We start from the raw sequence: 27,326 nt of genomic DNA, 5'->3' as shown, positions 1-27,326 counted from the left end.
GTGAAGCATTTAAAAAATCATGACAAACTCCTCCCTCCACTGCCCTTCACCTGAAGCTCACTATTCAGGAAATCAATTGGTTAAATTCACTATTTCTAGTCTTTGAAACAAAAATTACTTCTTATTTCATTGCTACATAGAACACATGCGTTGCTATTAAAGTCTAAGATAAGAACTTTAATAACTGTTATCTCTTTTCAGTTCCAGCATGACAGGATACAATGTTAATGCAGGAGGATATGAAATTCAACAAGAGATCTCATTTCAAGTCTGCCAGACCGCAGTCCTAGGTCTCTGGCAATGGCAGTTAATAAACCTCAACTGAGTTTTGCTAAAAGCAGCAGAGGGGGCAAAGGTTGAGTCATTTATTATGTTTTGCCAAGCCAGGAGGATGAAAACCCTTGTAAGAAATTTCCATTTTAATTAAACATTCTCTCTCTGGAAAGATACTTGTTCAAAACAAAATGTGGAGCTACACACATTCACAAAAGCATTTATTCACAAAATTCCAGTTTTGACAATGTGGCATCAGAACACGATTGTATTCAATAAAATCAGAGATACAAAGCCAAACTAAATAGCACAGAATGTTCAAAGTGACAAATCCAATAAATATATTTGTTCCATCTCCACCACTTCAGACATACTAAAGCAAGCAGTGACTGAATACTTTCATAACAGAATATTATTAGATGGAAGGAAAAAAGGTTATCAAAGTTCAGGAGGAGGGGGGAAATGCCAGCCTGTCCTATTATATTGTTTTAGAAAGCAGTCAACCTACCCCTATATGAATATCAAGGGCACAATATATATGAATAATGGTAACAGCAAGAAAGCAAAACATTAAATAAATGATTATGTAACATTCGTATATAATATCACAGGTGTCTATGACATCACACAGAGAAAAAATATATTGTAACTGAGGTTATGTATGTCAGGAAATAAAGCAAGGGGATTTACACATAATAAGGTTTTAAGTTGGTTGTTATCACAAGGAACATATGATCTCTTTTTAATTTTTATTATGTTGATCATATTAAACAGACAGAAGTTCAGATATTTGTTGGAGAAACTATGGAAAGGAGTTGGTTTAGAAGAGAGGGAAGATGTGGGGTACAGAATGAGAAAACATTATTCCAAAGTTGAGGGGGGAGAGAAGAGGATTGAGGAATTTCAAAAGTACACATTTATTAAAATTAAGATTTTTTAAAAGCAGGTAAGTCAATGACACTTGTAGATAGTGTGGTCCTATCTCCATGCAGATCTACAAACAACCTCAATTTTTGTTAGCCACCATAACCATGCATAACTCTCAAGCACTCAAGGCACCCTATTTCTCACCATATTAAAATAAAAACCACTATTACTCAAAAAGTCTTTAGAAAGCATTTTTAGTGTTTTTATATCAACATACTATACACAGTAACAAGCTGAGGAGCAAATGATGGGGAGGACAAGGAAACATCTATAATGATGCAACAATAAAAATGTAATAATTTAACAATGGCCATGCTGGGTCAGATCAATGGTCCATCTAGCCCAGTCTCTTTTCTTCTGACAGCAGGAAATGCCAGGTGCTTCAGAGGGAATGCAAAGAACAGGGCAATTTACTGAGTGATCCGTCCCCTGTTATCCACTCTCTGCTTCCTGTAGTCAGAGGCTAGGGACACCCAGAGCATGAGGTCACATTCTTGACTATTTTGACTAATAGCTATTGATGGGCCAAGCCTCCATGAATTTATCTAATTCTTTTTTGAACCCCGCAATAGTTTTGGTCTTCACATCATCACCTGGCAATGAGTTCCACAGATTGACTGTGCATTGTGTGAAGTACTTCCTTTTGTTTGTTTTACACCTGCTGCCTATTAATTTCATTTGGTGACACCTAGTTCGTGTGTTAGGGGAAGGAGTAAATAACACTTCTTTATTTACTTTTGCCACACCAGTCATGATTTTATAGATGTCTATCATATCCCCCTTAGTCCTCTCTTTACCAAGCTGAAAAGCCTGTCTTTTTAATCTCTCTGCATATGGAAGCTGTTCCATGCTCCTGATAATTTTTGTTGCCCTTCTCTATACCTTTCCCATTTCTAATGCATCTTTTTTGAGATGGAGAGACCAGAACTGCATGCAGTATTCAAGGTGTGAGTGTATTATGGATTTATATAATGGCATTATGATATTTTCTCTTATCTATCCTTTCCCTAATGGTTCCTAAAATCGTTAGCTTTTTTGATTGCTGCTGCACATTGAGCTGATGTTTTCATTGAACACTCCACAATGACTCCTAATCTCTTTCCTGAGAGGTAACAGCTAATTTAGATCACATCAAAAATAAAAGTTCTATTATCATAGGGATGTCTAAGTCCTGACCAAGACAAGTTGCTAAAAATTTTAAAGAATGGGCACACTGAAGATAAAACAGAACAAACAAGTAGAAAAGACTTCTCCCTAAACTGTCTTAAGTAATTATTCTTTTTGGGAATTCTACTCCTTCTGAAGCATTTGGTACTGGGTACTAGATCTGGATAGAGAAAACTAATTATATTTAGCGGAGGATTTCAAAATTTGGTTTCATTCCAATTTGCAATGAAAACCAAAAATTTCAGAACTTTCAATGACCCAGACCCTTTTGATGGACTGAGCCAGAGCTAGGGACACTTGAAACCACGGGGAGCAATCTGGCAGGAAACCAGGCAGGTTTCCAATGGAATCCTGCCTCGTTCGGTTAGAACTTTGTCAAAATTAAACTGTCTCTGTGAAATGTTTAGATCTCAACTAACAGTCAAATTCCAATTAAAAAATGGTTCAGTGTGTTTCTGACCAGAGCTAGTGGTCGCTACTAGAAAGAGGATACCACCCTAGGAAGACCACTAGTCTGATCCAACATGGTAGTTCACATGCTCCTAATCAATGCTACTTTGTGGCCAGGTTGCAGCCTGTGCTGCATACCAGCGCAAGGGAGCAGAGGCAGTGGTGGACATGGGGACACCCTCTTACTCCCTTCTGCTCCCTTGTACTACACTGTACCACTGCTTCCTGTGTGCAAAGGGAATTAGGCTTTGCAGAACTGCTAAGTTTCCCCTCCCAGACAGGCTGGCAAGAAGGAAGGGAATCATCACAGCACCCCTCCAACAGGCCTGGCAGCACAGATACACCAATGCATCATGAAGTGTAAACTCCTCCCAATGCTCTAGGAAAATCTGGAGGGGAGACTGACTTCCTAAGCCACAGTCTCTCTCCCAGTCTGCTCCACGAGCAGCCCCTTACTAAGGACTAGATCACAAACTGACAGTCCAGTCTTTGGCAGAAGTATACTTTAAGCAACAGTTATATATTTGGGCTTGGTCTACACTTAAAAATTTTTCTAGTATAGCTAAGTTGCTTAGGGGTATGTTTTTTTGCTGACATAATTATGCAGGCAAAAGCCCTAATGTATATGCAATTATACCAGCAAAAAATATCCTTTTGCTGATATAGCTTACTTCACTTGGGGAACAGGCTATAACATATCCCAGCAAAAGGACTTATGAATTAAGTCTACACTGACAAACTCTCTTAGTGTATCTATACCAGCAAACCTTTTAAACAAGTACTAATAATCCTGCCTTATTTCTTTTTGTGATACTGATATTATCGTGTTTATAGGCAAACAAAGAAGGATGTTTGTTTTGGTTCAGAGCACACTTAACATCTCAAGTATAATACTGAATGAATGTTGTGAGAAGGTATTGACTTTACTGTCAAAAGAGTGACACTTCAAAGGAGAGTTGTCAAGAAAATAAGAGACCATACATTCATCTTTGGGCTACAGTAATGCAACAACAGATCATGGTGGAAAGGAAGTAGTGCAAACTAAACTATGGGCCAAATGGGATAGGTGGCGACAAGGATAAATTATTCTCGGCTTATTCTCCAAATGCATCAGATTTATACTCAGCTACAAAAAAGAAAAAAGCATAGAAACTTGTGCTAACAAACTAAAGTGATTACAATTACTGTATTTACAGATTCACAATTTATCTTGCTATTTGCCATAAATTATTTTTCTAATGTAACAAGAAAAATAAATTACATGTGCTGCTACCTTAATGTTATTTCTAGAAAACATTTGGAATATTGTTTTTAAAAAAAGAGAATTGACTCACAAATATAGATAACATGCTTCGAGTCTCAACATGAAGCACTCGTGAACATGAAGCACGCGTTCTAATCCCCAAAACATATTTTACATATTTTTAACACTAGATAGATCTGTAAGAAAATACAAAGCATTAGACAGCTTTTCAGATTAGAGGGGGGTTGCATAGCGAAAGGATATTTTTCAGTTAGAAATGACTACTGTCTACAGTAACTACGTTAACACTGTGAAGCTTGTCATACAGTGAACTGGTCAAAATATTTATTATAAAATTTCATAATTACTGTTTCTTTTTTCGACAGGGTGGTATGTTGTGGCCTAATACAAAACCATCAGATCTGTATTAAGAAAAATTGTTGGGACAAATGGAAGTCTCAAGTAAAACTGCATTTTCCTGCTTCTACCTCGCAGAGCAGTATAGAAAATCTCCTGGCTAGGCTTCAGTAGCCTCCAGGAGATAGTCTCCTGGAATCAGGCCCTCTCTGTGAAACCGGGAGGGCTCAACTGGCCAGCGGCCTGGGCCAGCTCAGGGGTCAGTCAGTAGCCTGGGCTAGCTTGGCCAGGGCTGCTCCATCCACAAGGGGTTGAGGGAGTTGGGGCTCTGGCAGGCAAGGCAGGGGCTCAGGCAGAAGGGGTGAGGCGGGGAAGAGTCACATGCCACCCACCTAACCCCTCCACAGACTGGAATGGAAGATTTCTACCACCAAATCTCTGTACCCGTGGAGAGCAAGGGTAGAAGAACAAACAGGGAAGAGATAGACAGGTGGAGAAAGATCAAAATACTTCTCTAAAGATCATTTTCTTGGCTCATAGTTTTGATCCCATCTACTGTCTTTCATCACAAGAACCAACTACTTGTCCTAATTTTCAAGATCCTTCATAATCTATACCCACCCTAACCGTTATATCTCATATTCTACCGGGATGCTGACTCACCCCTCTGTCCTGCCTTTGTTGCCATCCTTCATCAGCCACTTGCTTTATTTTCCAAATACCTTTATATTTTCTCCCATACTGCTCTTCTCGCATGGGAGGAAGAGCTCCCCATAAAAATCTACAAAGCAATCTCATTATCGTCCTTCTAACCTGTTCTTTGCCATGATGCTTACAAAAAAACTTGACAATGGTTAGACAGCTGGTGTGTCATATTTAGGCCTTGTCTACACTACAATTTTAGGTCGAATATAGCAGCATTACCTCGATTTAAGCCTGGACCCGTCCACATGACGAAACCCTTTTTTCCGACTTAAAGGGCTCTTTAAATTGATTTCTTTAGTCCACCTCCAACGAGGGGATTAGTGCTGAAATCGGCCTTGCTGAGTCAAATTTGGGGTAGTGTGGACGCAATTCGATGGTATTGGCCTTTGGGAGCTATCCCAGAGTGCTCCATTGTGACTGCTCCGGACAGTGCTCTCAACTCAGATGCACTGGCCAGGTAGACAGGAAAAGACCCGCAAACTTTTGAATCTCATTTCCTGTTTGGCCAGTGTGGCAGGTGAGTGCAGATCTCATCAGCAGATGTGACCATGATGGAGTCCCAAGATCGCAAAAGAGTTCCAGCATGCACCGAACGGGAGGTACAGGAATTGCTCGCAGTAGCACGCAATCAGGAATCATTGCATAACAAAGCATGGCAGCGTATGGTCCCAGCATTTGCTGGCATTCAAACAACATCCGTTCTTTATCACTCTCCTGAGGATAACAGTGAGATATCATTCATGGTCACCTGGTTGAAATACGGTGCTTTTATTAATGAGACATTCAGAAGTGCCTGTTCCTGCTCGGCTGTGGCTGAACAGAAATGTTCCCCGCTGTTAGCCATGCAGTGGGGGGAGGGGTGAAGCGTGAGTGCTCTCTCACACCAAACCAGCAGGCCCTCAATACAAGAGGCAAAATGCAACCTTGTAACAAAAGCATATGTGCTGTGTAATGTGAACAGCAAGGTTTAACACGAAATAGTGTACCCATTGTTCTATAAAATGTGTCTTTTTAAACTACCACTCTCCCTTCTCCTCCACCAGCTGCAAATGTTTCTCCTTCGCAGAGGCTAGTGAAAATTAGAAGGCAAAAAAAAAAAAAAAACACTTGAAACCACTTGGGATGAAATGTTCTCTGAGCTCCTGCTGTCCTCCCACACTGACAGAGCACAGCAGAATGGGTGGAGGCAGACAGTGTCACAGCGCAGGAAAGCACAATATGAACGTGAGGAGAGGTGGCAGGCTGAAGAGCGTAAGTAGTGGGCTGAAGATGATAGGTGGCGTCAGTTTGCTGACAGAAGGCAAGAGTCGATGCTCAGGCTGCTGGAAGATCAAACTCGTATGCTCCAGCGTATGGTTGAGCTGCAGGCAAGGCAGCAGGAGCACAGACCACCGCTACAGCCCCTTTGTAACTAACAGCTCTCCTCCCCAAGTTCCATATCCTCCTCACCCAGACGCCCAAGAACGCAGTGGGGGGTCCTCCAGCCACTCCACCCTAGAGGATTGCCCAAGCAACAGAAGGCTGGCCTTCAATAAGTTTTAAAGTGCAGTGTGTCCTCGTCCTTCCCTCCTTCCCCCATCCACCACCCCACCCCACCCGGTGCTTCCCTCCTCCACCACCCCTCTCGCGCTACCTTGGCAGTTTTCCCCGTTTGTGTGATGAATTAATAAAGAATGCATGAATGTGAAGCAACAATGACTATTGCCTCTGCAAGCGGTGACTGAAAGGGGGAGGGGAGGGTGGTTAGCTTATAGGGAAGTAGAATGAACTGGGCGGGGAGAGGGTCATCAAGGAGAAACAAAGAACTTTCACACCATAGCCTGGCCAGTCATGAAACTGGTTTTCAAAGCTTCTCTGATGCGCACCGCGCCCTCCTGTACTCTTCCAACTGCCCTGGTGTCTGGCTGCATGTAATCAGCAGCCAGGCAATTTGCCTCAACCTCCCACTCCACCATAAATCTCTCTCCCTTACTCTCAAAGGATATTGGGAAGCGCACAGCAAGCAGTAATAACAATGGGAATATTAGTTTCGCTGAGGTCTATCCAAGTCAGTAAACTGCACCAGCATGCTTTTAAATGTCCAAATGCACATTCTACCACCATTTTGCACTTGCTCAGCCTACAGTTCAACAGCTCCTGACTACTATCCAGGCTGTCTGTGTATGGCATCATAAGCCATGGCATTAAGGGGTAGGCTGGGTCCCCAAGGATAACTATAGGCATTTCAACATCCCCAACAGTTATTTTCTGGCATGGGAAGAAAGTCCCTTCCTGCAGCTTTTGAAACAGACCAGAGTTCCTGAAGGCGCGAGCGTCATGTACCTTTCCCGGCCATCCCACGTTGATGTTGGTGAAATGTCCCTTGTGATCCACCAGTGCTTGCAGCACCATTGTAAAGTACCCCTTCTGGTTTATGTACTCACTGGCTTGGTGCTCCGGTGCCAAGATAGGGATATGGGTTCCGTCTATCGCCCCACCACAGTTAGGGAATCTCATTGCAGCAAAGCCATTCACTATGACCTGCACATTTCCCAGAGTCACTATCCTTGATATCAGCAGCTCTTTGAATGCGTTGGCTACTTGGATCACAGCAGCCCCCACAGCAGATTTGCCCACTCCAAATTGATGCCAGATTGACCAGTAGCTGTCTGGTGTTGCAAGCTTCCACAGGACTATCGCCACTCTCTTCTCAACTGTGAGGGTTGCTCTCATCTTGGTATTCTGGCGCTTCAGGGCAGGGGAAAGCAAGTCACAAAGTTCCATGAAAGTGCCCTTACACATGCGAAAGTTTCGCAGCCACTGAGAATCATCCCAGACCTGCAACACTATATGGTCCCACCAGTCTGTGCTTGTTTCCCAGGCCCAGAAGTGGCGTTCCACAGCATGAACCTGTCCCATTAACACCATGATGTGCACACTGCCAGGGCCCATACTTAGCAAGAAGTCTATGCCCATGTCTATGTTCTCGTCACCGCGCTGCCGTCGCCTCCTTGCCTGGTTTTGCTTTGGCAGGTTCTGATTCCACATATACTCCAGGATAATGTGTGTGGTGTTTACAAGTGCTCATAGTTGCCGCAGTGATCTGAGTGGGCTCCATGATTCCAGTGCTATGGCATCTGGGCTGAAAAAAGGCACGAAACAATTGTCTGCTCTGACGGAGGGAGGGGTGATTGACGACTCAGCTTACAGGGAATTAAAGTCCACAAAGGGGATAGCTTTGCATCAAGGAGAAACAGAAACAACTGTCACACAGAATGGCCCCCTCAAGGATTGAACTCAAAACCCTGGGTTTAGCAGGCCGTTGATTTCACAGAGGGAGGGAGGAAGCAAATGAATACAAAATAAATCGGATCTATTTCTTGTTTTGATCCACTCCATCTATCTTTTACAACTTTAGGGTGGCAGCAGATGGTGCAGTTCGACTGCTAGCCATCGTCATCTCCTGGGTGCTTGGCAGAAGTTGCCGCATTATGACTGCTAGCCATGGTAATCTCCTGGGTGCTCAGTAGAAGATAGGAATGACCTGGCTGAGTCACTCCCATGTCTGCCCAGGCGCCTCTGACTGACCTCACCAAGGTCGGTTAAAAGAGCACCCAGGAATACGACGGCTACCAGTCAAAACACACCATCTGCTGCCAAAAGGCAATGAGCTGCTGCTGTGCAGCAATGCAGTCCGTCTGCCAGCACCCAGGAGACGGTCAGCTGTGCGGGCTCCATGTTTGCCATGGTATGGCGTCTGTACAGATAACCCAGGAAAAAAGGTGTGAAACGATTGTCTGCTGTTGCTTTCACGAGGGGCGGGGCTGATGACATGTACCCAAAATCACCCACAACACTGTTTTTGCCCCATCAGGCATTGGGATCTCAACCCAGAATTCCAATGGGCGGTGGAGACTGTGGGAACTGTGGGACACTCCAGAAGTTGATGCTAGCCTTGGTACTGTGGACACAGTGCGCCAGCTTAATGCACTTAGAGTATTTTTGTGGGGACACACATAATCGACTGTATAAAAACGATTTCTGAAAAACCAACTTGTATAAATTCGACCCAATTTCGTAGCATAGACAAATCCTTAGATTCTAAGCTCTTTGAGGACACAGTCTTTACATGTTTGTACAGGGTGCCTAGAACAACGGGGTCCTGGTCCATGACTGGGGCTCCCATGGGCTATCACAATACAAATAATAATTAAAAGACACCAAACAACAACTTCTGGAGCTCAATACAGTGGGAGGTATTATGAAGCATAAGCTATGCATCTGATCAGAAAACGAATTCTACCAGCCAGAGGACAACACAAAAGAAGTTCCTGCAAGGCAGAACTCCAGTGAGAAAACCAGCCCCTCTGGTTCTTTACATAAAGCTAGTCTAATAGTGACATCATATGCTATCAGGAAGGTATCAGGGTTCAAGATTTGTATTTAGTCCCTCATTTCTGGGTCAGCAGGAGCATATAATGCTCTGTAACAGGAACAACTTCATCAGAAACTGGAAGAATCCACGGTCAGGTTTCTTGGCCAGTTTTTTTCTTTTCTTCAAATCCTTAAGAAGAGAATGTGAAGTTGTTAAAAATAAACAGCAGTAAATGGATACCACTTTGGAGGAAACATTTATATATAGATTTGGATGACAGGGTGGTGCTTTTTTTTTTTTTTAAAACAAAGTTTAACTTCCAGACTCGTTTATCCTAACAACGACACCTAAACTAGGAATCATCATCAATAATAATTAATTTGCTTATATACGAGACACACAAAGTGGGTGAGATATCTTTTCTTGTACCAACTTATGTTGGTGGAAGGGACAAGCTTTTGAGCTTCAATGATTTTCAGGTCTGGAGAAGAAAGCTGACAATCCAAAGTGATTTACATAGGTTGACTATTATCACTCCCATTTTTAGATGAGGAAACTGGAAGAGAGAATAAACTCACAGGTCACAAACTCTGACAATAGTGAAGTAAGCAATAGAACACAAGTCTCCTTATTCCCATTCTGTACCCACTAGAGGGTGCTAATACCATGAAACATTGTAGCTTTTTGCAGAGGTGGTTTGATTTTCAGTAAATTGATGAAGCTTGTTTAAATATATCAAAAAAACATTTAAAATGAAAACATGAACTATTAAATCAATTGTTAGAAATGAGAGATTATTAAAGTAGTGAGAAATAAGATTAAAGGGAAGGGATTTTATTAAGTTGTGTTAAATTTTCAGAACCTACTTTCATACTGGCAAATTTATTACTAGAATTTACACTTGCCATTATTTACATTTATATTATATATTAACATAATTAAGAACTGTATGATACTTACTCACACAACACCACATATTTTTCAAGCGACACAATCAATAATTTGCTATCACCATGATGGAAGTGAAGAGCTGGAAGGATGACATCATCCTTTAGACAGAATACCAAATAAGACCATCCCATGCCTTCTTTGTTTTGTTTGATTGACTTCAGATCTGTCAAACTGAACTGGAATGACCACTTGCTTTCTCCATTTGCATGAGTTGCGGCATCTTTAAAGACAAAATTGTGACAATTACAGTTCGGTTTCCACTATTAGCATCTACATATACCCAGGAGAGGATTTACCATGAAAAACTGTGCAGTGGCACAAGGGTTCCAACAACGGGGGGCCCCCAAAATGCAGGACAAATCTCATCTGACAACCTGCCCTCAAGTCCTGGCCGGTGGCACAGCAGGGCTGAGGCAGACAGGCTGCCTGCACGCTGCTCCCAGAAGCCGCCGGTTGCTGACACATCTCTGTGCACCCCTGGTGGGGAGAGGGGGGCTCCACGTGCTGCTCAAGACACGCTGCCCTCCCTCCCCTCAAGGAGTGCACAGAAACGTGCCAGCAGCCTAGAAGCCACTGCCAGACGGGTGTGTGTGCTGGTCGCTTTGGGAGCCGTGCCACCCGAGGTAAGCACTGCCCCCCTGGCCCTCTCCTGCACCCCTGCCCCAGCCTAGGGCCTGCACCCAGATTTCCTCCCAGAGCCCAACCCCTCACCCCTCACACCCCAACCCTCTGTCCCATCCCAGAGCTGACACCCAGCAGCCAAACTCCCTTCCAGAGCCCACAGCCCTTACTCCTTCTCCTGCATTCCAATCAAGGTACCTCACTTTATTTTCATTTACTTCACATTACTTATAATATAGGAGGAGGATGAAGAAAAAAAGAATGAAAAACAGGGCAGGCGGGGGGGGAAATGAAGCTGCACACAGAGCCCCACTAACTAAATCCACCACTGCTTATACCCCATATGAATACTGCCAACTTTTCAGAAATGTAACACTAGCTCTGAGAATGGAGTGTGCACTGCAGCATTCTTCAGTTCACACTATATCTGTCCACATCCCAGAGGTTTCTAAACATTTAATATAGCTATCAGACTTCATTTTCCTGCTTATTTTCTACCCAGTTTATCTGTAAATTCAGTGGCTGAATAAAAGCCCAGCTACAAATGCCATGTGTCATGATCCACCTAACGGCTCCAATCAGATTGTACAGTGCCTAGCACAACAGAGCCCCAAACACATGGGTAGGCAGACTCCTTGCCTCAAATGGATCACTATCTAAAGCCCTGATGCTGCAATCATATACATGTGAGTAGACCCCTCACCCAAGTCAGAAAAAGACAGTTACTCACCTTTGTAACTGTTGTTCTTCGAGATGTGTTGCTCATATCCATTCCAGTAGGTGCGCGCGTGCCGCGTGCACGTTCATTGGAGACTTTTACCCTAGCAACACTCGGTGGGCCGGCAGGGCGCCCCCTGAAGTGGCGCCACCATGCCGCCGGTTATATACCCCTGCCGGCCCGCTGCTCCTCAGTTCCTTCTTGCCGGCTACTCCAACAGTGGGGAAGGAGGGCGGGTGGGATATGAGCAACACATCTCGAAGAACAGTTACAAAGGTGAGTAACCGTCTTTTCTTCTTCGAGTGCTTGCTCATATCCATTCCAGTAGGTGATTCCCAAGCCTCACCTAGGCGGTGGGGTCGGAGTGAGACGTTGCGGAATGCAAGATTGCTGAGCCAAAGGCGTTGTCGTCTCTTGATTGCGCAACGAGTGCATAGTGAGAAGTGAACGTATGCACTGATGACCAGGTAGCCGCGCGGCATATCTCCTGGATGGGAATGTGCGCCAGGAAGGCGGTCGAGGAGGCTTGAGCCCGAGTAGAGTGGGCAGTGAGACAGCCAATCGGGATGTGGGCCAAGTCGTAGCACGTCCAGATACAGGACGTTACCCATGATGAGAACCTCTGAGAAGATATAGGCATACCTTTCATATGCTCCGCCACTGCTATAAATACCTGGGGCGAGCGCCTGAAGGGTTTTGTCCTCTGGATGTAAAAGGCGAAGGCTCGGCAGACATCCAGGGTGTGAAGCTGTTGGTCCCTGCTTCGGGAAGAAGACTGGTAGAAAAACATCCTGATTAATACGGAAGGCAGAGACCACCTTGGGAAGAAAAGCCGGGTGCGGGTGTAGCTGTACCTTATCTTTGTGGAAGATCGTATATGGAGGGTCTGCCATTAAAGCACAGAGCTCCGAAACCTGTCTGGCCGATGTGATAACTACCACGAAGGCCGTCTTCCAGGACAGGTACAGCAGCGAGCAAGTGGCTAAGGGCTCAAAGGGTGGGGCTGTGAGCTGAGTCAGAACCAGGTTGAGATCCCAGGTAGGGGAAGGAGGCATAACCAGTGGGTAGAGGCGCTCCAAGCCCTTAAGGAACCTCGAAACTATCGGGTGAGAAAAGGTGGAACTGTTCGACTCCCCCTGATGGAAGGTGGAGATTGCGGCTAAATGCATCCTTATTGAAGAGAGTGCCAAGCCTTGTTCCTTGAGGTACCACATGTAGTCCAGGACAATAGGGATCGAAACGGCTTCAGGAACTAGGGAACGCTGTGTACACCAAAGAGAAAACCACTTCCACTTGGCGAGGTATATCGCCCTCGTGGAGGGCTTTCTGCTTCCCAAAAGGACCTGTTGAACCTGGGCAGAGCAGCGGAGCTCGGAATGGTTCAAACAGACAGGAGCCACACTGTCAGGTGCAGGGACTGCAGGTTCAGATGGTGAAGCCTGCCGAAGTCCTGCGTTATAAGATCCGGGCAGAGTGGCAGTGGTATTGGAGTCATTAGGTATAGGTCGAGCAGCATGGAATACCAGTGCTGTCTCGGCCATGCCGGAGCGATCAGGATCAGTCTGGCCCTGTCCCTGCGGAGCTTGAGCAGGACTCTGTGGACTAGGGGAAAGGGTGGAAAGGCATAGAGAAGACGTCCTTTCCAGGGGATCAGGAACGCGTCTGACAGAGAGCCCGGGGAGTGGCCCTGAAGGGAGCAGAACACCTGGCATTTCCTGTTCTCCCTGGAGGCAAATAGGTCTATTTGGAGAAAGCCCCACTTCCGGAATACAGAAAGAAGGATGTCCGAACAGATGGACCATTCGTGGGACAGGAAGGACCTGCTCAGGTGATCTGCGAGAGAGTTCTGGACTCCCAGAAGGAAGGAGGCTACAAGGTCTATCGAGCGGGCTATACAGAAGTCCCACAGTCGCATTGCCTCTTGGCAAAGGGGGGAAGACCGTGTGCCTCCTTGTTTATGTAATACATGGCCATTGTGTTGTCCGTGAAAATCGCAACACAAAGGCCCTGTAGATGGTGTTGGAAGGTCTGGCACGCCAATCGGACCGCTCTCAGTTCGCGGACATTGATATGCAGACTCAGCTCTTGCAAGGACCAAAGGCCCTGGGTGTGAAGGTGCCCTAAGTGTGCACCTCAGCCCAGGGATGAAGCGTCCGTCGTTAGCAACACTGAAGGCTGCGGTGGGTGGAACGGGTGACCGGCACACACCAGGGAGGGTGACAGCCACCAGTTGAGGGAGTCCAGCACTTTTGTTGGGACTGTGACTATCATGTCCAGGGCATCCCTGCGTGGACGATAAACTGAGGCAAGCCAAGTCTGGAGAGGGCGCATGCGTAGTCTTGCGTGCTTCGTCACGGAAGTGCACGCAGCCATGTGGCCGAGTAGAGCGAGGGTGATACGGACAGAGGTTGTTGGGAAGGCTTGTAGCCTCTGGATGAGGGAGACTATAGCCTGGAACCTCTGTGGAGGTAGACTGGCCGTTGCAAGATTCGAGTCCAGCATGGCCCCGATGAATTCTATTCTCTGCGTAGGAAGCAGAATGGATTTGTCTAGGTTGAGGATCAGACCTAGGTGGGAGAATAGGTCCTTGATGACGTTTACGTGTGCGGTAACCTGAGCCTCGGAGGTCCCTCGAATAAGCCAGTCGTCGAGATATGGGAAAACATGGATTCGACGGCGACGGAGGTAGGCGGCGACTACTGCCATACACTTTGTGAATACTCGAGGGGCCGAGGAGAGGCCGAAGGGAAGGACCGCAAATTGGTAGTGATGACGATTTATCACGAAACGAAGGAACCTTCTGTGTGGGGGGTAAATCGCGATATGAAAATATGCATCCCTCATGTCGAGAGCAGCGTACCAATCTCTGGGATCCAGGGAGAGTATAATGTTTCCCAGGGATACCATGCGGAACTTGAACTTCGTGATGAACTTGTTCAGAGCTTGCAGGTCCAGGATGGGCCGGAGGACCCCTTTCGCCTTGGGAATTAGGAAGTATCAGGAATAGAACCCTCTTCCCCTTAGGTCCTCTGGAACCTCCTCTATAGCTCCCAACGCAAGGAGCCTCAAAACTTCCTGCAGAAGGAGTTATTCGTGAGAGGGGTCCCTGAAGAGGGACGGGGAGGGAAGGTGGGAAGGAGGGGACAAAATAAACTGGAGATGGTAGCCACACTCCACCGTGCTGAGAACGCAGCAGTCCGATGTTAGCTGGGACCATGCAGGGAAGAATGCGGCAAGGCGGTTGGCAAACTGAAAAGGATCCTGGGAGGCAATTGGTACAGTGCTCTCGGGCGCACCCTCAAAAGTTTGGCTTCGGTCCCGCCGGTGGTTTGGTGGGGCCGGAGTTATTACCCCCTTGTGGGCCAGACTGGCGTCTCCGGGAAGTACGGCCTCTCCTTTTGGAAAAGTCCTGTCTTGGCCGAAGTGGGGGATAGGGGCGCTGGGGTTGTGGGCGGAAAGATTGCCTCTGAATCTGCGGCATATGCATTTCCAGCGAACGCATGATCACGCAGTTGTCCTTCAAACTCTGGAGGCAAGGATCCGTCTTTTGGGAAAAGAGGCCCTGACCGTCAAATGTTAGGTCCTGTATCGTATACTGCAGCTCGGGTGGCAGACCCGACGCTTGCAACCATGATATGCGCCTCATAGCAATCCCGGAGGAGACAGTTCGAGCTGCCGAATCAGCGGCATCTAACGAGGCCTGGAGGGAGGTCCGTGCAACTTTTTTGCCTTCCTCCAGGAGAGCCGAGAACTCCTGGAGGGAATCCTGCGGGACTAGCTCTACAAATTTCCCTACTGACTCCCAGGTGTTATAATTGTATCTACTCAAGAGGGCTTGCTGATTCGCCACCCTGAGCTGGAGGCCTCCCGCGGAGTAGATCTTCCTTCCAAACAAGTCTATGCGTCTGGTCTCTCTCGATTTAGGCGCAGGGGCTTGTTGGCCGTGGCGCTCTCGTTCGTTGACGAATTGGACTACTAACGAACAAGGAGGAGGGTGTACGTATAAGTACTCGTACCCCTTCGATGGAACCATATACTTGCATTCGACGCCCCTGGCTGTAGGTGGAACGGATGCCGGGGTTTGCCAGATTGTATCTGCCCGAACCTGTACAGTACGAATAAAGGGGAGGGCCACCCTTGTCAGAGCCTCCGCTGATAGAATGGTGACCACTGGGTCTTCCACCTCAGGAACTTCCTCCACGGGTAGGTTTATGTTAAGAGCGACCCGGCGGAGGAGGTCCTGGTGCGACCGAAGGTCGATTGGGGGCGGTCCAGATGTGGCCGTCCCCACTACTGCCTCATCTGGTGAAGAAGAGGAAGAGACCCCGGGGACCAGTGGGTCTTGAAGTGACTCCTGGTCCTGTGGAACGTCCTGGGGTGGTTCCTGCACATCCGAGACCTGCGCTGGGAGATGTTCTGTACCCGCTGGAGGTGGTCTGCTCACCGTGGCCTCTGGCTCCCTATGTTCGGAGGGGCCCGAGCGCGGCGGCGGATGTGGGGCACCTTGGCTCTGATGGTAGGCCCAAGGTGTCCAAAAGGACCACTGATGAGGGTCCTGCTGATTGTCCGAGTCCCCATAGGATGCCGACCCGGCATGGGAGGAGATTGATGGCTGACGAGATGGCCATGGCGGGGCACAGACCGTGAAGTGATGGTCCCTGCGTCCACTGGAACCGTCCCTACGCAGTGTCGGGGAGTGGTGCCGAGAGCCTCGATGGTGCCGAGATTGCAACTGGGACCTGCGACCAGCGCGGTGCTGGGAGGTCGACCGGTGCCGGGAGCCATCGTGCCGAGATCGGCTGCGGGAAGCCCGGTGCCACGAGTGATGACGAGATCTGGAACGGTGCCGGTAGTACCTGGACGGCGACCGGGACCTCGAGCGGTACCGCGAGTACGACCAGTACCGCGACGGGGAACTGTACCGGGACTGCGAGCAGCTGCGGGACCGAGATCGATGGCGGGACTGTAAGCGTCTGCGGGACCTGGACCGGGACCGAGAGCGACGAAGTCCCATGGTACCGGGCAAAGAAGGTCTTACAAGTGCCGGCTTGCCTGTGGATTGAGGGACCCGCACCGGCAGTGCCGGGGGTCGAGGCAGCTCAGGCTCCGTTAAGGCGATCAGGTCCCGTGCCGTGGAGAACGTCTCCGGAGTGGAGGGCACGACAAGCTCAACCACGGCCCGCGCCGGGGAGCTGGTAGGCACTGGACTCGATGGCTCTTCCGAGGCCGGAATCAACGGTGCGGTGGAAGTCAATGCCGCGGCAGACGGCAGTGCCGGGCGGTCCGGCCTAGCTAAGCGCTCTGATTGCGGTGTGGAGATAGCAGCCGCAGGAGGCTTGCACTTCTTGCTCAAAGGTGAAAGTGAGTGGTGCCGGATAGAAGCTGGTGCCAGAGAAGGTTGGTCGCTTGGAGTCTTCGCTGAAGGAGCGGTGGGCCGGCAGGGGTATATAACCGGCGGCATGGCGGCGCCACTCCAGGGGGCGCCCTGCCGGCCCGCCGAGTGTTGCTAGGGTAAAAGTCTCAGATGAACGTGCACGCGGCGCGCGCACTCCTACTGGAATGGATATGAGCAAGCATTCGAAGAAGTTAAGTTATTCACTTGTAAAGTAACTAAAGTTCTTTGAAATATGGTGTCTGTATGTGTATTCCACTCTAGGTACGTGTCACAAATCTTACCAAAGTACCTCCTTCTGGCCACCTACTAGGACTGTTGTGAGGGGAATCCATGCCCCTCCTGAACTGGATTACTATGGTGTTTCACATTCCTGCAGCCTCAGCTGATCAAAGCACTGGTTCCTCCCTTGGCCTCTTTGGCACATTTCCTGGGCACTGACCCTCAGTCTACTAGCTACCACTTCTCAGAAATGGAGCTCCTCAGCCCACCTGCCCTAAGCCCCCAGGATCAGCACTGACCCTCAAGACACTCAAGTTACTTAACCACACCTTGTCCCAGAATTCCACCACAGACGTGTGAAGCTTTTGCTTTACCGGTTCAATCTTTCAGGGTCACACAAGCAGTTGTGAAGCACATAACACATCAATACTTTTACTTAACCATACAAAGCACAGGAGAGTACAAATCATACAAAACAACAAACATCTTAAACATATAGAGTCCTTCACAAGGGAAGGCGAGCTAGTGAGTCCTACTTGGGCAACCATCTAGGTCCAGGAAAGTAGGAAAGGTGTCCCCTGCCTCAAGCAAACTGTTACACAGTGAGTCATCTCTCCCTCGTGGAGCCCCTTTCCCACCTTGTGGCCCTGCTCTCTCGCACCCCACATTTCCTTTTCCTGTCAGGCTCATTGTTCTTGTGAATTCCCTGATTTCAACTCCTCCTGGTCCCCTGCGCTGCCTCACTTCTGCTCCTGGTAACTTTGCACTGCTCTTACCTTCCCCAGCCCCCTTCAGAAGGGTTATGCTAAAACCAGATTTCTAAGGATGCAACTGCTTTTCAGAATAATCTTTGTGAGATCTAAATACCATTGTTAACCTTGAGTATTTCCCATTGCCCCTGTCTAGTGTGTACCTGTCAGCAATAGCTGATCCCTATACACATAGGCACTCATGATACAGCAGGTTTTCATAATACACCTTCACAATATCAACCAAAATTCATGAACTGAGACAAATATCTGTACAACTTATAGTACGCCTGCACCTCATGTGCCTGAGATAGGAGATTTTAGCTAGCACTGTCCATTTTTGTGCTCAAGCATGCTAAGTAATATGCCTCATACCAAAGATATACAGGGCAGTGCAGAACTAACTGCCACTCCAGTTTTTTGCCATCTTCGAGCCTGAAAGCATAGGATGACTCCAAAGCAGAGGGGAAGGAGGGTTGGCTATGGAATATACAAATGAAAACATCTCAAAGAACTCCAGTTATTGCACAGGTAAGTAACGTTTCTTCTTCAGATGCTTCTCCATATGTGCATTTCATTCTAGGTCACCCGCAAGCAGAGATCTAAATTAAGGTGTTGGATGCTCAGTGTCTTATCTAAAAAGAGATGGAAGGAATGCTCTACCAAAAGAAATGCCTGCTTTAGATCCTTCTTTACAGTATAGTCGTTACTAAGGTGTGTATGGAACAGCAGGTGGAAGTTTTACAAATATTAATTATGGGGTAGTTTCCCCCCCCCAAAAAAGTAGCAGCTGATGCCACCTATGTCCTAGGGGAATGGGCCCTGACAATACTCAGTAGACCTAGTTTAGTCAATTCATGATGCCCTGAAACCCACCTTAACAGCTTCTGAGTAGAAATATGATGGCTTTCATCCTTTCAGCAAAGGAAACAAAGTCTTGGTGAAGATCTAAAGGGTTTTGTCCTCTGAAGGTAAAAGACAAGGACCCTTCAAATACCCAGGGTCTATAACCTCACTTCAGCATCTTTAGAAACAGGGCTTTGGAAAAAATATGGGTAAATGAATGACCTGATTTAAAGGAAACTCAAGAACTTTGGACATGTCTAAGGGATACCTTATCAAATTAAAAAAAACTGTGGGGGCAGCAGCAAAGAATCCTGTGGCACCTTATAGACTAACAGTTTTGGAGCATGAGCTTTCGAAGGTGAATACCTACTTCGTCAGATGCATGTCATCTGTGGGGGCAGGAGAATCAGTCATAAGGGCCCCTATTTCTCCCACTCTCTTTACTGATGTGATAGTTACAAGGAAGGAAGTCTTCACAGACAAGTGCAAGAGACAGCATGAAACCACTGGTTCAAATGGAGGTCTCAGGAGATCTGTCAAATTACATTTAGATCCCATATAGAAGATTCCATTCTTTTGTAGGTGGGAATATCCTTACTAAGCCTTTAAGAAATCTGATCACAGGTAGGCAGAAAAACACCAAAAACCCATGTAAGTGGGTAGTATGCCCTTATGGCACCAAGATGTACCCTGAGAGAGCTGAGTGATAGACCCTAAGGTTGTTAATGACAGCACATAGTCTAAGATTGCAAGAATTTGCAACTGAAGAGGCAAAAGTCTACAATGCTTACACCAGGTGATGAAACTTCTCCACTTCGCATCATAGTTTTTTTCTAGTGGAGATATTTTCTGCTGTTGATCAGAATATTTTGAATGCTAGTACAGCATGGTCTTTCTATTTCTGACACGCATCCAAAATTCACAGAGATGAAGTGTGGATAGGTTGGGAAGATGGGTCTGACTCCCATCCTTAGATAAGAGATCTCGTACTAGCAAAAAGAAACATTAGAGGACTACTGGAGAAACATATGAGCCCCGGAACTCAAAATTGTCTTGGCTACCAATACAGAAGTTATGAGGGAAAGTGTGACTGCATCTTGCCTGGCCTTCCTGAGCACTCCTGGAAGTAACGGAATTAGTGAATATGTATACATCAGAAGACAAGACCATAGAATGAGGAACACATGTACCACAGCTTCTGACCACATCTGGAACAGAAAGTTGGGCATTTCTTGTTCTTGTGTGTCAGAAATAAGTCCACTGAGATGTGACCCCACTTCTGGAAGACTGACTGAATTACAGAGTTGTGTATCTCCTATTCATGATCTGCTGAATAGTGTCTGTTCAGCTTGTCTGTCAATGGTTCTGAGACCCGGTAAGTGAACTTCTCTGAATGTAATGCAATGTTGTATGAACCAATTCCACAGCTGCTCTGCTATCTACACAGGGGAGATGACGTGCCCCTCCCTGCATGTGTATCTAAAATATGACAGTTGTATTGTCCATCATAATCTGAATGTAGGCATTTTGGACAGCTCTTAGCTCCAGAATATTTGATGTTCTGTGTGGGTTTTCCAACCCAATAGAGATGCATTTGTAACTATCACCTTTGCTGGAAGAGGTAGGGAGAAGGGAACTCGCATGCACAGTGTGGGTTCTTCCACCAATTAAGGGAGACAAGAACCTCAAGGGACCACTAGTGGCAGGTACAAACTGTGCTTGCTCAACATATGAACAAACTTCATCCATCCTTGCAGGCAGCATAGGTGCCATCTGGCATGCAATATTATGAAAGAGCAAGAGGTCATATGGCCTAGTAAGCTGAGAAAAGTCCTTGCCAACGTCTGAGGCACTGTCTAAAAAGTAATGTGTTAAGTCTGGCCATAGTCTCAAACCTGTTCTTGAGGTAGATAGGCCCTTGCTGTTTTGGAGTCCAATACAGCCCCAATAAATTCTATTCATTGTATTGGAATGAAACAGCGCAAGCGTTGACTCGCAGACAGAGATCGAAACAGATGGAGAATGGTCTGAGTGGAGGTCTGATGTTCTTGGTAAGAGTTCTTTTGACCAATCAGTTGTCTAGGTATGGAAATACTGATATCCCCTGTTTTCTTAGGTGAGCAGCCATTACTGCTATGTTCTTTGTAAATACTTCTGGAACTGTGGATAAACCAAAGGGTAAGATACTGTTTTGGCCTACCACAAACTACAGGACTTCTGTGGTGCAGGATATACGGTAACATGAAAATAAGCATCCTGTAGGTTGAAAGCTGCAAATTTATCTTTCATATTTAGCAGTGGTAACACAAATATTAAGGTAATCATCCTGATCCTTATTTGCTGAATGAAGGTACTGAGCATTCTGAGGTCCAGGACAGGTCTCTAACTTTCCTTCTTCGGTATGAGGAAATATTTGGAACAGAAACCTGGAATAGGATTGAACAGGGCATGAGGTTGAGCGATTACAGGGATGATACTCTCTGTTGCAAGGAGGTAGCTTCTTAGGTTAATACTTTAGGCCTGGTCTACACTTGGGGGGATCAATCTAAGTTACGCCACTTCAGCTATGTAAATAACGTAGCTGAAGTCGACACACTTAGAGCTACTCACTGTAGTGTCTTCACTGCGGTGAGCCGATGGCTGACGCTCCCCCGGCAACTCTGCCAGCGCTTCTCAGCCTGGTGAAGTACACCAGTAGACAGGAGAGTGCTTGGGGATTGATTTATTGCGTCTAGACTAGACAATAAACAGACCTCCGCTGGATCAATCGCTGCCTGCCAATCCAGCGAGTAGTATAGACATGCCCTTCAATGCCTATGTATGAGAGCAGTCACTGCCACTGCTGCAGGTGATAAACTTTCGATACACACAAGAGGTGTGTATATGTCTAATGATTTCAGGCTTGCTTTAGAGCTTTTGAGCAAGTGTAACATATTGCTTTCTTGCCAAACAGCTCTGCCTCTTCATATAGCAGTCTTTTGTAGAGGTCCTGTACTTCACACACTAAAACTTCTCTGAGAGGAAGTCTAGAGTGCAAGTTCTGTGAAAATATGTCAGAAAATCTTCTCCACTATGCTAAGAGTGAATAAAATATATTCAACTCAAAGGGAAAAGCTGGATAGGCAGGGTGGTAGAAGGTAGGGCCAGCTCTGGGGTAAGTACAGGAGAGGACGTTGATACCACTGAAGTATAAACCTCCCAAATCAAAGAGATATGCAGCCTTCCTGATAGTAATAGAGTCAGGCTCCTCAGCATAACATCCCTGTGCTGATGTTACAACACCCTAATAGGCACTGATGCCCTGGATATAGGAACCAGACAAGTGGTACACTACATTCCACAAGAGATCCACCACTATCCATTCCAGGCCATGGAGACTTGGGAGGCAATTTAGACCTCTCCTTAGAGGATTTATGGAGAGATCTAACTCTAGATTGAGGGAGGTGGATATCCTTCAGCCCTTTCCCCAACATTTTCCTACAGGACTGTTTAGTAGAAGGAGTCCTATCTCGTCCCACATTCTTGCATTACTGAGAGCGGAGCTTGAGGGGCATACTTTGAACTTGCTGACCAATGAACTGGGGGTGGGGGGGTTAGGGTGACCAGACAGCAAGTATAAAAAATCGGGACGGGGTGGAGGGTAATAAGCACCTATATAACACTAAGCCCCAAATATCAGGACTGTTCCTATAAAATCTGGACATCTGCTCACCCTAGGGACTGTTGATGGGTCTGGCTCCCTGGTTGGTCCCAAGGAGTAGTCATACATTTTCAGTCTTGTCCCCAGTTTCAATACCCTTTTTGAAAAGGACTCCCCTTTTTGAGGGGATGAGTGATTCCCATAAACAAAAGACAACGCTGAGTGCGTCCATGACTAAAGCAAAATGCTACCTTGCAAGAAGAGCAATATTTGAAGCTAGGTGATTTAGGCTGAGGCATTCCTCAAAGCTAACTGAAACCTATCAAAAATTATAAACAGCTACAAAATGATAATCATCAACAGGCAAATCACTAGTCTGACATTAAATAACCACTACGTGCAGCAATAAAATAATAAGAGCTAACTCTACAGGAGTGCAGGACACTGAGCACTCCATCACAGTTGTGGGCAGTGAGAAGGAATTGCAATGGTGGTAAGTCCTGCATTGTCCTTTATACCCTTGGTTTGAGGTACAGTGGTACCCAATGTGCATGAATAGACTGAACAGTCACTGCTAACAAAATATCTTCAATATCCAGCACAAGCGGCTCATGTGCACCTGGAGTGAAATACACATGGACATGCACTCTAAGAACCACCATCACTGATGGGGTGCCACATGAACATAAGGGTCCCTTGTGGTCTTTTGCAGGGTCTCTGCTGCCCCTGACTAGACATCTTTAGTTTGCCCCTGAGCAGGGCAGTTCTTAGACCTTCAGCGCTAATTAAATCTAGAAGTATGTTTCAGTTTCTTGGCTGTGTTTGTGGAGGCAGCCTGGTGCAAGGGTGTTACCCATTTACTGTCTCAGGCTGTTCTGCCTACCTTTCCTTCTCTGTAGTCTCCCCTTTTTAGCAGGTTTTGTTATCTCTATGGATGACGTTGTTGGCGCCTGCCTCCATGATTGGCAGCTCTTGCAGCTGCGTGAGGGTGTGGGCAAGCCGTTTGCCTACAAACAGGAGAGGCTCTCCTCCCCTTTCTGTCTACGCTCAGTATGGGATGTGTAGGCGCCATTACAGTCTCCAGTTACGGGACTGGGTCTAATATAGGGCAAGACCATGAATATAAAAATATGGAGGGGGAGTACAGAGGGAGGACAAATGTAACTGTAATAAGATCACACAATTACAAGCAAAACAATAATGGGAAACATTCGAACTGTGCACATTCTTGCTATGCAAACTTGATGGTTCCCAATTCTTTAGTTCTTTCAATCTTACTGTATTTATTTTCTTATTTTACCAAAACTTGAGTGTTAGGTGTGAAATAGAGTACAATTCTCCAGATATTTGTCTTTTTCTGATGTGCAAGCACTCATTGCACAGTAGTATAGTCAGTCTCCCTCTGGTGTTCCAGTAGTGATGTAGCATCTGCTTAATACAGCATTAATCTTCTCATTCTCTCTCCTAACTATTGTATACATTTGTTTAAGTTATACTTGCTTAAGAGAGATGTGAAGGTCGTATGTATACTAAGACAGGTATAGCAATGCTTTACAACACAGTAGGATGAGCTCTTAAAATGCTGGTTAGACATAGCTTCAACCACACAATCCCCCCTACAGTGATTTAGCGGGGAAATCAAATTGAAGAAGCAGACAGCTTTGTGGGTGCAGAGATCAATTCATCTGGAAAAATGGAAGTAATTCAAGCCACAATTCACCTCAGCATTTCACTTCCTAAGGGAATACATTATAGAGTATTTTTTATAACTAATGGATCCTTCAAAACTAAGTTAATCTCAAAGAAAATATTTAAAGTTTCAGAATTTATTTCTGCAAGTACCTCCATTAGAACGTAGCTTCTTTTTAAACGAGACAGTGTTGACCATGTCCCACTCTGCTTCATAATTATTCTGGTGGTCCAACCCTCGTGGAGATTTTTCTTTAGGGGTTTGTGTCCACTCTACAACTGAACTGGAATCCTAAACAAAATTTAAAAAAAATGAAAAATGAAAACTGAATTTTATCAGTAGCTAATTTCAGGTTTAAAACACACGAACACCTTTGGTAAATTGGAGTTAAGGTTGAAAGTACACAGACTTGAGTGTTAAAATCCTCAGAAGAACACAGTTATCAGATAAATATTAGGCGGAAAAAACACAAGAAATTCCATGTTAAGTTTAAATTCAAAAGAAACCCAAACATTTGAAATTTATAGAAAAAGATAGTGAAGATCATCAAAATAATCTTAAACCTGCCCAACTAAGAACAAGTAGAAATTTTAAAACAATCTTATCTATTCAAAATTGACAAATTCATTTCAACCCAGTAATGACATGTATCATTTATTACGCTAAATTGTACAATGCTTGAGCCACTTCCACCCTTCTTTACGACCACAGATAACAGAAAAGGATGCATTTTAACAACTCCAGGTTAAATAAATAGCATTTTAAAAGCAATCATTCCCAGCTGCCCGCAAAGATTCATGTGTCAATTATACAATGGTAAGAAACAGAATTGGCCTTTGTTCTAAATCAAGATCACAGCATTAAGGCAGCAACACAGAAAGAATAAAAGTTATTAAGATGGCAAAGCATTACACTTTGCATTGGAGACAGCTATGTATGAAGCCAGTTCTAATATCAAATGCTTTCATAGGTGCTGGAACTTAAAGTGATTATCATCATATACAGGGTTGGCAGTCTGATTCAATGGCTCTCAGCACCCTCACAATAAAAATGGTTCCAGCACTCCTGAATGCTTTGTGATTCTGTTTCAGAATTCCACTTTCAAAAGTTTTCACATACAGAGTTTTCTCCAAATGTAAAGCGTGGTTCGATCTTTGTAACAAGGGTCCTGGGGGACCAGATTAATTATTCTCCTTAATCTCCACATCAAATCTGATCATTCTGCAAGTAAACAGACATTTTTCTAGCTGTGAGCCCAACAAATTTACCAGAGGCTCTGAGACAAGTTGAGTTCTGCCACCGTGTTTACCACCACCAATAAAAAAGGCTCTGCAAGCTGAGATATGGTTTCTTTCCATGAATAGCTCCCCTACTTGTCTCTGCTGCTGCTTATAACTTTCTTAAAGTACTAACAGAGTGAGACTGGCATTTTTCTAGTTCCACTGCTGTCCTTAAAGCAGAAGAAGGGCAGGGGAGGAAAAAAACTACTGTCTGCTGCTGCTTAGGAAAGTTATTAGAAGCAAAGGAGACACTGAAGTAGTCTGTCAACACACTCCGAAAGACAAGACTAAATTAGTATACATTAGTATGTTATCTTCACAACCAAAGGAATAGCAACAATTTTTTAATTTTAATTTTTTTTTTAATTCTGTAGAAATTGGTGGCTTAGGCTTCCTCTTAACAGGGAAAGCTTCCTAGCAGTGTATAAGGCTTTGTCTAAACTACACAATTTTGTCAACAAAAGTCAGCTTTCATCAACAAAATAGTGATGTGTACACACTACCTACTGTGTGTGCTCCTACCGCTGATTTAGTTCTCCTGCTATGCCGTCAAAATAAAACCAGCTTGACAAGCAACACAGAGCTTTTTGCAGCTAAGGCTAGGTCTACACTGGGGGTGGGGGGGTCGACCTAAGATTCACGTAGCTATTCGCGTAGCTGAAGTCGGCGGATCTTAGGTCGATTTACCTGGCCATGAGGACAGCGGCAAGTCAATCGCTGCTGCTCCCTCATCGACTCCGCTTCTGCCTCTTGCCGCAGTGGAGTTCTGGAGTCGACGGCAGAGCAATCGATAGATGCGATAAAATCGATCCCCGATAGATTGATCACTACCTGCCGATCCAGCGGGTAGTGTAGACGTACCCAAAGTTAGACTGATGCAGTGTCAGTGCACACATTGCACTTGGTTATGTTGCCATAAATGGCCTCCAGGTGGTGCAACATCCTGACTGCTCTGGTCAGCAGTTCAAACTCTGCTGCCAGGTACACAGGCATCTGCCCCTCACCCTTAAAAGGACCAGGAAATCTTGAAACTCCACTTCCTGTTTGCTCAACCTGGACAGCTCACATGGCATCTTTCCAGCTCACCACGGCAGCTCCACGCACTAAACAATCTCCCGCATGGAGTACATCAGAGTTGTTGGTTCTACTGGAGAGGAAGCTGTGCAACCATAGCCCCACTCCAGCTGTAGGAACTTCGATACATACAGGAAGATTTCTCACGGCATGTTGCAGAAGGGCTACAAATGGAACACGAATCAGTGCCATACAAAGATCAATGAGCTGAGGAAGGCGTACTAGAAGCAAGGGAGTTAAATCATTGCTCTAGTGCTACATCGAAGACTTGCCGCTTCTATAAAGAGCTGGAAGCCATCCTCGACAGTGACGCCACCTCCATGAGCCCTGTGCCTACTTCAGGGGAACTGGAGACAGTGGCCAGCGGCCTCAACCCTGAGGACAAAGAAATGGAGCTGGAGGATGAGAGGGGACAGGAGACGAGGTTGTCTGGGATCATGGCAAGTCAGGACCTCCTCTTGACCCGAGGGTTCAGGCCAGTCCTTAGCACTCTGTGGTGTGCACGATGCAGGAGAGGGGAGTTCTAATAAGTGCTCATTTTGATTGGATACTGCTCGGTTACATGAGGAAGAACTGTCCTTTGCTTTGTTATATGCTAGAAGTTGCTTAAGGGATAGAAATGTACAAGACTAGTTGAGTTTGCGTCTGCTTCCCATTCCCCTTTGCA

General features: G+C 45.9%; 1 protein-coding gene across 7 annotated transcripts in view; it reads right to left on the bottom strand.

Moving 5' to 3' along the window:
- Window positions 1-27,326, bottom strand: part of TBC1D15 (TBC1 domain family member 15) — an 85,687-nt gene that overhangs the window by 37,146 nt on the left and 21,215 nt on the right. For 6 of the 7 annotated variants that reach the window (XM_050935151.1, XM_050935180.1, XM_050935170.1 and 3 more), the window contains 2 exons: window positions 24,458-24,596; window positions 10,437-10,647 (listed from right to left, as the gene is read on the bottom strand). In XM_050935151.1, the coding sequence (XP_050791108.1) occupies window positions 10,437-10,647; window positions 24,458-24,596 (350 nt within the window). Of the gene's footprint in view, window positions 1-10,436; window positions 10,648-24,457; window positions 24,597-26,272; window positions 27,265-27,326 lie in introns of all 7 variants that reach the window. The other variant, XM_050935198.1, reaches the window with a different exon arrangement.

This window comes from Gopherus flavomarginatus, chromosome 1, assembly GCF_025201925.1.
Source record: "Gopherus flavomarginatus isolate rGopFla2 chromosome 1, rGopFla2.mat.asm, whole genome shotgun sequence".
NCBI classification, from domain to species: domain Eukaryota; kingdom Metazoa; phylum Chordata; order Testudines; family Testudinidae; genus Gopherus; species Gopherus flavomarginatus.
The sequence above is the reverse complement of the archived record's forward strand: the minus strand, read 5'-3'. Positions and strand labels throughout refer to the sequence as shown.